General features: G+C 45.2%; 1 protein-coding gene across 2 annotated transcripts in view; it reads left to right on the forward strand.

Moving 5' to 3' along the window:
- entpd6 (ectonucleoside triphosphate diphosphohydrolase 6) overlaps positions 1-12,500 on the forward strand; it is a 29,394-nt gene that overhangs the window by 7,563 nt on the left and 9,331 nt on the right. For both annotated transcript variants that reach the window (XM_056438606.1, XM_056438605.1), the window contains one exon: positions 1,990-2,065. In XM_056438606.1, the coding sequence (XP_056294581.1) occupies positions 1,990-2,065 (76 nt within the window). The remainder of the gene's footprint in view (positions 1-1,989; positions 2,066-12,500) is intronic.

Below are 12,500 nucleotides of genomic sequence, written 5' to 3' on the forward strand. Positions count from 1 at the left end.
AAATCAATCAAGGGGAAAAGGTACAATACGCAAAAGAAGGAAATGGGCGGATCTGCGAATAATGGTGTTAAGTGTCTGCTCAAACGGTGGTAAAAGAAAAACACACAGTCGAAATGCATAAACTCAAATATTATTATATTAAATAAAATTAAATGCATCAGCAAGCTTCCAACATGAACACACACTGCAAACAATCAAACCCACTCAAAACAAAGTATAATCCCGGATCCCGACAGTCCCCAAAGTCTTTGCAGTTCCATAAAACAAAAGTAAACGACATGCACGCACAAACCCCCTCCCCAAACGCCGGCGAACAGCGCCCGAACAGGTGGAGACGTGGCGGGCGCGCGTTCACTCCCGCTCGTCACCCTAGTCCTGTCGGTGCTGGCTCAGTTGACAGTGTTCCTGCGCAGTCTTCTCAGTACAGATCCCGCCCGTTGGCATAAATCCACAATCGAAGTAGTCGGGATTGCTGCCGTCCTGAGCCGCTCAACACCGGAGCCTGTCAGCGCGCTCCCAAACAAAACCCCCCCGCGTCACTTCCCCCTCGTCACCTTTTATAGACCGTGACACAACAATAATAATAATTACAATTATAATACAAAACACATGATCCTAACTAAACCCAAGCTCACTTGAGGCCCCTGATAAAAACACTGGTACGGCACATAGACATAAAGGAAAATAAACGAGTACAAAGTTTACCCTTTACCGATGCCGTACACACAGGCCAAACCATGTGATCATTACAGTGTCAACAACACCACAATGTGACAACAACAACACAATGTGTCAACAACAACACAATGTGTCAACAACAACACAATGTGACAACAACACCACAATGTGACAACAACAACACAATGTGACAACAACAACACAATGTGTCAACAACAACACAATGTGTCAACAACACAATGTGACAACACCAACACAATGTGACAACAACAACACAATGTGAACACCAACACAATGTGACAACAACACAATGTGTCAACAACACCACAATGTGACAACAACAACACAATGTCAATAACAACATAATGTGACAACACCAACACAACGTGACAACAACACAATGTGACAACAACACAATGTGACATCACCAACACAATGTGTCAACACCAACACAATGTGACAACACAATGTGTCAACACCAACACAATGTGACAACACAATGTGACAACAACACAATGTGACAACACCACAATGTGTCAACACCAACACAATGTGACAACAACACAATGTGACAACACCACAATGTGTCAACAACACAATGTGACGACAACACAATAATGTGACAACAACAACACAATGTGACAACACCAACACAATGTGACAACAACACAATGTGTCAACACCAACACAATGTGACAACAACAACACAATGTGTCAACAACAACACAATGTGACAACACCAACACAACGTAACAACAACACAATGTGACAACAACAACACAATGTGACAACACCAACACAATGTAACAATACCAACACAATGTGACAACACCAACACAATGTGACAACAACAACACAATGTGACAACACAATGTGTCAACACCAACACAATGTGACAACACAATGTGACAACAACACAATGTGACAACACCACAATGTGTCAACAACAACACAATGTGACAACAACACAATGTGTCAACAACACAATATGACAACAACACAATAATGTGACAACACCAACACAATGTGACAACACCACAATGTGTCAACAACACAATGTGACGACAACACAATAATGTGACAACAACAACACAATGTGACAACACCAACACAATGTGACAACAACACAATGTGTCAAGACCAACACAATGTGACAACAACACAATGTGTCAAGACCAACACAATGTGACAACAACACAATGTGACAACAACACAATGTGTCAACACCACAATGTGTCAACAACAACACAATGTGACAACACCAACACATCATATTTCCGCTAAGCGTGCTGTGCTTCCCTCTGTGTCCAGGTGAGGGCGCTGTTTGCAGAGTCCCCTTTCCTCTGCAGGGAGGACAGTGCGTCCATCATGGACGGCACCGATGAAGGTACCAAGTCTGTGGAGCAGAATGAGTCTTCATGTCATAACGGAGCTCTTGTTTATCTGCAGCTTGCTGTCCCCAGAGAGTCATGTGACCACAGAGTCACGTGACCGGAGAGTCACGTGACCACAGAGTCACGTGACCGGAGAGTCACGTGACCGGAGAGTCACGTGACCGGAGAGTCACGTGACCGGAGAGTCACGTGACCGCAGAGTCACGTGACCGCAGAGTCACGTGACCGCAGAGTCACGTGACCGCAGGCCTACATCATATAATTACTATTGTATCGTGACTTGGGTATCATAATGATATCGTATCGTGACTTAGTTAACGTGATGATATCGTACCGTGACTTAGGAATCGTGATGATATCGTATTGTGACTGAGGAATCGTGATGATATCGTATTGTGACTGAGGAATCGTGATGATATCGCATCATGACTTAGTTAATGTGATGATATCGTACCGTGACTTAGGAATCGTGATGATATCGTACCGTGATGATATCGTATCGTGACTTAGTTAACGTGATGATATCGTACCGTGACTTAGGAATCGTGATGATATCGTATTGTGACTGAGGAATCGTGATGATATCGCATCATGACTTAGTTAATGTGATGATATCGTACCGTGACTTAGGAATCGTGATGATATCGTACCGTGATGATATCGTATCGTGACTTAGTTAACGTGATGATATTGTATCATGACTTCGGTATCGTAATGATATTGTATCGTGACTTAGTTAACATGATGATATCGTATCGTGATGATATCGTATCGTGATGATATCGTATCGTGACTTAGGTATCATGATATCGTATCGTGATGATATCGTATCATGACTTAGTTAACGTGATGATATTGTATCGTGACTTCGGTATCGTAATGATATTGTATCGTGACTTAGTTAACATGATGATATCGTATCGTGATGATATCGTATCGTGATGATATCGTATCGTGACTTAGGTATCATGATATCGTATCGTGATGATATCGTATCATGACTTAGTTAACGTGATGATATCGTATCGTGACTTAGGTATCGCGATGATATTGTATCGTGACTTGGTTATCGTGATGATATCGTATCGTGACTTAGTTGACGTGATATCGTATCGTGACTTAGTTGACGTGATATCGTATCGTGACTTGGTTATCGTGATGATATCGTATCGTGACTTAGTTAACGTGATGATATTGTATCGTGACTTCGGTATCGTAATGATATTGTATCGTGACTTAGTTAACATGATGATATCGTATCGTGATGATATTGTATCGTGATGATATCGTATCGTGACTTAGGTATCATGATATCGTATCGTGATGATATCGTATCATGACTTAGTTAACGTGATGATATCGTATCGTGACTTAGGTATCGCGATGATATCGTATCGTGACTTGGTTATCGTGATGATATCGTATCGTGACTTAGTTGACGTGATATCGTATCGTGACTTAGTTGACGTGATATCGTATCGTGACTTAGTTATCGTGATGATTTCGTATCGTGACTTAGTTGACGTGATATCGTATCATGATTTAGTTAACGTGATGATATAGTATCGTGATGATATCGTATCGTGACTTAGTTAACGTGATGATACCTTAAGAGAACCGGTTAGTGGTCAAAGGTCAGACATGTTGGACCGACGTTACCCTAACCCTTTGGTGGTTTGCTAGTTGTAGTTCTGGTCCTGGTCCTGGACCTGGTCCTGGTCCTGGACCTGGTCCTGGTCCTCCTCAATTCATCAGATTACAGAGACATCATCTCTTTAATGGTTGTCCTCTTCCTCGGATTAATCTCTACGGAGGATTATCAACGACATGATTTACCTTTGATACACAGACCCAGAACATGTTCCTCAGGGTTCTGTCGGCCTGTAACATATATACACATACATATATATATATATACACATACATATATACATATATATATACACATACATATATATATTGCTGCTATATACACATACATATATATTGTTGCTGCTACTTTTATGCCTGTGATTGATGATGGTGATGTCTTATATATGCATGCATCTTCTCAATGTCTCCACTCCTTACTGTCTACCATGGAGCATTGAGGTTCATCACTAACCTTAAGGCTCTGACTCACCATTGCTCCCTGTATGCGAGGGTTGGTTGGACTCCTCTGTCCATCCGGAGACAAAATCATTGGCATGTCCTTATTTATAAGGCTATTCTCCACGTACTTCCATCGTATCTTTGGACGCTAATTCAGCTGAAAACCCCTGGAAGCTACCATCTTCGCTCTGTGACCTCTGCTCAAGGCCTCCTCTTGCTCTCCGTCCCTCACGTCCGTTTGGAAATGGGGAAAAGAGGTTTTAAGTTTGCTGCTCCTGCGGCTTGGAATGTGCTGCAGACAGACCTGGGTCTCCGGGAGCCGGTCTCCTGAGGTGTTTTTAAAAATAGATTGAAAAGATTGGAGGGAAATTCATCTAGCTGTAGATGTTTCATATGACGGAGGTATGTGCTCCTGTGTGAGCTGGGTTGTGTTGACTTGAGTCTTAGTTTTGGTTTTATTCATGCTGTGATTTTGTTTTTCGTTTTATATGTTGTCTGTCACTGTTTTATGTTGTATTGTATGGAACTTTGTGTGACGTGCTGCTGCTGCTGTCTTGGCCAGGACACTCTTGTAAAGGAGATTTTTAATCTCAATGAGGCATTTCCTGGTTAAATAAATGTAAAATAAAAAAATAATACACGTGCATATATACATATACACATACATATATATATACACGTACATATATACATATATATATATACACGTACATATATACATATACACATACATATATACATATATATAATATATATATGCAAATATATATATACACGTACATATATACACATACATATATATAATATATATATATGCAAATATGTATATATATATACACATACATATATATACATATATATATGTATACATATATATATATACACATATATATACATATATTATATATATATACACGTACATATATATACATACATATATATATATGTATATATACACATACATATATATATACACATACATATATATATTCACATATATGTATATATATACATATATATATTCACATACATATACATATATATATATACACATACATATATATATGTATATATACAAGATTCAAGATTCAAGAGATTCAAGATTCAAGATGTTTTATTTGTCACATACACACACAGGGTGTGCAGTGAAATGAAAGTGGCAATGCTCAGCAGGAATGTGCAGGGCAACAAGTACACTATTTACTCATAAAAAACAACACAATATTTACAGTATGTGTGTGTGTGTGTGTGTGTGTGTGTGTGTGCCTAAGAGGGGCAGTTGTGTGGGTCTATGTGGGGGTCCTGGTGAGGTCGGAGTTCACAATCCTGATGGCCTGAGGAAAGAAACTCCGTCTCAGTCTCTCTGTTCTTGCAGCGTGACTACGGGCGCCTGCCTGACCGCAGCAGCTGAAACAGTCTGTTGTTGGGGTGGTGAGGATCCTTCATGATCCTGCCGGCTCTGGTTCTGCACCTCCTGGTGTACAAGTCCTGCAGGGTGGGAGTGTAGTTCCAATAGTGCGCTCAGCCGACGCACTACTCTCTGCAGAGCCTTCCTGTCCTGAGCGGAGCAGTTGCCAAACCAGGCTGTGATGCTTCCTGTCAGGACGCTCTCTACAGCTCCAGAGTAGAAGGACTGAAGGATCCTCTGGGAAACTTTAAATTTCCTCAGCTGCCTGAGGTGGTAGAGGCGCTGCCTTGCCTTTCTCACCAGAGTGTCTGTGTTCGTTGACCATGTCAGATCCTCGGTGATGTGGACTCCCAGGTATTTATACCGCTCACCCTCTCCACAGTAGTCCGTTAATCCCCAGTGGTGAGTCGTCCTCTGTTGTTGTACCTCCTAAAGTCCACAATCAGCTCCTTAGTTTTGGTGACATTCATGATGAGGCTGTTGTCCTGGCACCAGAGTGACAGATCAGCAACTTCCTCCAGGTAGGCCTTCTCGTCGTTGTCGGAGATCAGGCCCACCACCACTGTGTCATCCGCAAACTTGATGATGGTGTTGAGCTGAACCTGGCCACACAGTCATGTGTGTACAGGGAGTACAGTAGGGGCTGAGGACGCAACCCTGGGGGGATCCTGTGTTCAGGGTGAGGGATTTGGAGGTGTGTCTGCCCACCCTGACCACCTGTGGCCTGGCGGTCAGGAAGTCCAGGATCCAAGCACACAGGGGGGTGTTCAGTCCCAGCTCAATCAGCTTGCCGGCCAGTCTGGAGGGGACTATGGTGTTGAAAGCTGAACTATAATCAATGAACAGCAGTCTCACATAGCCCCCCCTCTGGCTGTCCAGATGAGAGAGTGTGGTGTGCAGTACAGTATATGTATGTGTATATGTATGTGTATATGTATGTGTATATACAGGCACGTGCACAGACATTTGGGGGGGCAGGTGCTCAAACCCAAAAAAAGGGCACCCAATGCCAAAATAAAATTGTGCCAGAGTTGAAGCATTAGCAGCATTACACTGATGATGCAATACATCCTCCACCTGGTCTCCTCTGGCAGCTTACATGTTCTTTATGAATAAAGATGAATTATTATATAGCAACAACAGTACAAGCGTTCTGATTGGCTAATGGGTCGTCATGTCAGCCACGTATCGCCCTCCTCGCTGGTCTGATACGGATCCGTCTTGCCCTCTTACGTCATTTTCAAAATGAGCGCTATTGATAGACATCAACAGCCAAGAGCAGTGGTCCTCAAACTAAGGCCCGCGGGCCGGATACGGCCCGCCTCCACATTTAGCCCGGCCCTCTGAACAAGAGAGGCCTATGATTTTATTTCAGTCTGGCCACGCAAATCCTAGACTAGCCCCTGTTGAATAGAACGGAATAAGAACTCTCTCTCTCTCTCCCTCTCTCTCTTTTCTCTCTCCTCCTCCCCTCTCTCTTTTCTCTCTCCTCCTCCCTCTCTCTCTTTTCTCTCTCCTCCTCCCCTCTCTCTTTTCTCTCTCTCCTCTCTCTCCCTCTCTCTCTCCTCTCTTCTCTCACTCTCCTCTCTCTCTCTCTCTCTCTCTCCTCTCTCTCTCTCTTCTTTCTCCCTCTCTTCTCTCTCTCTCTTTTCTATCTCTTTCTCCCTCTCTTCTCTCTCTCTCTCTCTCTCCTCTCTCTCCTCTCTTCTCTCTCTCTCTCTCTCTCTCTCTCTCTCCCTCTCTCTATTCTCTCTCTCTCTCTCCTCTCTCTATTCTCTAAACATAACTAACGTCAGTAAACAGCTGGACAAGGCGTTGAAATCACGGATTTCGTGAGTTTTTGTTTGTTTATTTTTGTAGGAACCGTCGGACCAGTTGTGACGTCATGTTTTCAGCAGCGCTAATGTTGTGGTTGATTTATCACAAAACAACGTCAGGGGACAAACACGTCATGACCTGTGTGTCTGATGCTGCGGTCAGAGGAGAAGGAGGTGCAGCCGCTTGGTGGCGCGAGGAGCACTGGGCGGAGGAGGAAGTGGAGGAGGAGGGGGGGGGGGGCTCGTGAGCGCCGTGGAGCATGTCGGGGAGAAATTCTCACAAGAACTCAAATAAATGCCCCGTCGGATATTAAAACACATTTGGGGGACTTGATGACAGAGAGAAACTTTTATTCTTAAATACGGATGAATAAAAAAAATGTGTCTCCAGCCAAAAGGGCACTTTACTCATCCAGGGCAAAGGGGAGGAGCTTGAGCACCACGAGGGCTCTATCTGTGCACGTGCCTGTGTATATATATATATTTGTATATGTATGTGTGTGTACATATATATATGTATATATTTATTAGGGCTGTCAATCGATTAAAAAAAAGTAACTAATTAATCGCACATTTTGAAATTCATTAATCGCAATTAAAAGTTACAAGTTCATTCTTTTTAAAGACCAAACTTCACACAGAGCTGTGTTTTCAAAGAGGCTCCTACCTATAAAGTGCCAGCGAGGTATTTAATATTGTGGATGATAAATTGTTTCTTCAGTGAAACATCAGATTAGTAAAAAAAAAGAAGTATATAGAGACCCCATTGGTCCTGTCATCTTTACCACTGAACAGCAGAACCAGTGGCCTTGGTAACTGACTGACATTCACATATGTCACGTTAACCCTCTGGAGGCTGGGGGCATTTTATACATTTTACAAACAAACAAAAAATTCACCTTTTAAAGGCGTTTTCATGTGACACACCCCCACGTGTTCTACATCAAACATTCCAGAACAATCTCAGCTCTATTCAATGAGGCTCATTGTCCTGGTGCCGTGTTCTCTGCTCTCTGACTGACAGGCTGCTAATGAGCCTCACCTGTGAGGTGGGAGGTCCTTTGTGATTTACTGAGTGTTCATTGGTTGTTTTTTCCCCAAAATGTTGACAGACAAACGGATTGACCAATCACGGTGAAGGTTTCGTGTGACGAGTTCTCTCCGCGCCGCGTCCCCCGACACGTCGCCCCTCCGTTCCTCTGTGTGTCAGAGGGGGAGACGGGAGGAAGGAGGAGCAGGAGGAAACCCGACTGATTCATCCACCAGTTAAACTCATTTATGATCCTTATTTTCGCAGAGAACTCATAGTTTTTAAAACGGAAACAGTGTTAAACCGTACTGCCGCTGTTTGACACTCGGTTTGAGTGTAAAAACTTCAACGAACACCGGAAGTAAACAAAGTTGCGTTAAAATATTTTTGTGCGTTAACGCGGCCAAATTAATCGCATAGATTAACGCGTTAACGCTGACAGCCCTAATATATACATATATATGAACCAAAAGAACCACAGCAACTTCTTTATTATTATGGTATGGATACAGATGTGAATCCCTCAGCTGGCAGATGTTGTCTTCTTCTGCGCTGCTCTAATACCACTGTAGTGTGTGTGTGTTTTAAACGCTGGCTCTCTCTCTTCTAATCCAATCCTTTATAAAGTAGTTCATACAAGCAATTATGTCCGTGTGGGATAATGTCCCACTTAATCTTGAGGGGGGGCGCAGGGGGGGGGGATTATCCCCGTTGATTCCTGAGGCTGAAATGTTTCTCCTTCCCTGGATCAGCTCGTTACGTCCATAAATGTCTTTTCATGATTACTGAATTAACTTGTCCCCTAATGGACAGAGTCCTGCTCCGTGGAGATTACCCCCCCCTCACACACACACACACACACCCTGGCCGGCGGTGCTAAGTGCCGGTGTTCTAAAGCCACGCGTGTCTGTTTGTTTGCAGCTCCTAAGAGGAGATGTGAAAGCTGCGCCTCCTCTCCGTAATCACCGGGGTCAGAGGTCGCTGGTAAAAGGCTCTAATGCAGAGGCTGAGCGACACACACTCATGTTGTCTTTGAGTTGACCTGAATAAGCGGAGCGCTCAGCATCTCTAGCTTCACGCTGCTGCCGCTGACCTCTGGTGGCCACCAGGAGAACTGTTCTCAGTGCTCGGGGGACCAAGACCCCAGAACCCACCACAACTCACCAGAACCCACCACAACTCACCAGAACCACCACAACTCACCAGAACCCACCAAAACCCACCAGAACCCACCACAACTCACCAAAACCCACCAGAACCCACCACAACTCACCAGAACCCACCAAAACCCACCAGAACTCACCAAAACCCACCAGAACCCACCACAACTCACCACAACCCACCAGAACCACCACAACTCACCACAACTCACCAAAACCCACCACAACTGACCAGAACCACCACAACTCACCAGAGCCCACCACAACTCACCAGAACCCACCAAAACCCACAAAAACCCACCACAACTCACCAAAACCCACCAGAACCACCACAACTCACCAGAGCCCACCATAACCACCACAACTCACCAAAACCCACCAGAACCCACCCCCTGCACCAGCTCAATATAGTTTAATATCGGCCGAGCATCCGGGTCCACTTGGACCTGCTCTACACAGAAGCCTCTCAGACCCCTAAGCTCCGCCTACTTAGACTTTCCGCCATTTAGAATTTGGTGAAAACCCCATAATTGGCGAGTTCTCCTTCCCGCTGGGTCCGATCCACACCAAACGTTGTGCGCACCATGAGTGAAGCTGTGTCGCCTATTGGGTGTCACATGTTTTGATTATCTCATTGTGTTCAGATTATATGGACCAATCAACCTCTGAGGGGCGTGTCTTGTATTTCAATGCTCATAACTTCGACACTATTGGGACTAACCACTCCAAACGTGGCGTATATGTTCTCAATGCTTCCTGTTACTCACACAACCTGCAGCCGGTCAACACCAGGGGGCGCTACAGGAACTGGACACATTTGGGCATTGTATTTCGCCTGTTGTTATGATGGAGATGTAAACAAAGCAGTGAGGAAACGTAAACAAAGCAGTGAGGAAACGTAAACAAAGCAGTGAGGAAACGTAAACAAAGCAGTGAGGAAACGTAAACAAAGCAGTGAGACGTAAACGTAAACAAAGCAGTGAGGAAACGTAAACAAAGCAGTGAGGAAATGTAATCAAAGCAGTGAGGAAACGTAAACAAAGCAGTGAGGAAACGTAAACAAAGCAGTGAGGAAATGTAAACAAAGCAGAGGAAACGTAAACAAAGCAGTGAGACGTAAACAAAGCAGTGAGGAAACGTAAACAAAGCAGTGAGGAAACGTAAACAAAGCAGTGAGGAAACGTAAACAAAGTAGTGAAACGTAAACAAAGCAGTGAGACGTAAACAAAGCAGTGAGATTAAAGATGGCGCGGCTGTGTCCAGACGCCGTCGAGGTAGCTCCGCGGAGATTGTGCGCTCTTTTAGTTTTTGTGTTTATTTTTAATGTTTTCTTTGCCACAAACACATCGGCACTAACAGCATACGACCACAGCACACTTTTGGACATAAACTTTTGCGCAAAACAAGGGTTTTTGTCCACTTTTTCCATCGATCCAGCGTGGCCGGCAGAGATCGTCGGCGAACCACGTCATCAACAGAGGAGCCGCTACTACGGGAAGACGACGAAAACATCGAGGGAAGCGGAGCGGAATTCGGAACAGACTGAGAGTTCAAGCCCCCCCTCCCCCCCTGCCCAGCATCCTTCTTTCTAACGCCCAGTCTCTGGAAAATAAAATGGATGATGTTTGGGCAAGGATCAGATTCCAACGGGACATGAGGGACTGTAACATCTTTTGTCTGACGGAAACATGGCTGACCCGCTGGTGCGGATCGAGTCATATGCCCAACCGAGTCCTTCTCTGTTTTCCGTGCAGACAGAACGGAAGAGTCTGGTAAATCTAAGGGTGGAGGGTTTGCTTCATGACGAACAACATGTGGTGCGACCCCAAGAACATTAAGACTCTTTCGCTCCTGCTCGCCGAACCTGGAACATCTGACGATCTCATGCCGTCCATTCTACCTTCCCGGGAGTTCAGCTCGGTCATCACCACAGCCGTCTACATTCCACCACAAGCGGACACCGACGTAGCACTATCGGACCTACATGATGTGTTATGTCGGCATCAGAACAAGTATCCCGACGCGGCTGTGGTGGTGGCTGGGACTTTAATAGGGCTAACCTAAAAAGTCATGCCGAACTTTCACCAGCACATTACGTGTGCTACCAGAGGAAAGAACGTTGGACCACTGCTATACGCCATTCAAGAGAGGCTACAAGGCTGTCTCTCTCCCTCCGTTCGAAAATCAGACCATGCCGCCATTTTCTGCTTCCGGATACCGCAAAAGATCGCGGGAAGCGGTAGTGACGAGGAACGTGAAGCGGTGGTCTGACCAATCAGAGGCTGAGCTACAGGGCGCTCTGCGTCGTCGACTGGGACATGATCCAATCCAGTTCCAGTGACGCCAGCGAGTTTGGCGGAAGTAGCAATGAGCCTCATAGCAACGCTTAACGGACACCATCGTCCCCACGGTATAAGTTAGGGTCTTTCCTAACCAAAAGCCGTGGGTTGATAGATCCATCCGTGAAGCTGTGAACGCCCGTACTGCTGCCTATAACTCCGGTCTTGTATCCGCGAACAAGGACGAGCACAAGGTAGCGGCCTATGGACTGAGGAGGCGGTGAAGGAAGCCAAGAGGAAGTACCGAGACAGAGTGGAATCACAGATGGAGCAGCGCGACACCAGGCGCCTATGGCAGGGGCTACGGACTATCACAGACTACCAGAGCAGACCCCGCGCTATGGTGAGTGCCGACGCATCCCTAGCGGACGACCTGAACTCATTTTATGCACGGTTTGAGGCTAGCAACAACAGCGCTAGCTCGCGCTAACAACAACACCGTTAGCGTGGCGAGGTGAGTTCTACCGCTGGGGATGAACACACACTCTCTGTAACCGAGCACAGTGTGAGGAGGGCTCTGTTGAGGGTGAACACCAGGAAAGCTGCAGGTCCAGATGGCATATCTGGGCGAGTACTGAAGACC

This window comes from Pseudoliparis swirei, chromosome 18 (assembly GCF_029220125.1).
Source record: "Pseudoliparis swirei isolate HS2019 ecotype Mariana Trench chromosome 18, NWPU_hadal_v1, whole genome shotgun sequence".
Lineage (NCBI taxonomy): Eukaryota > Metazoa > Chordata > Actinopteri > Perciformes > Liparidae > Pseudoliparis > Pseudoliparis swirei.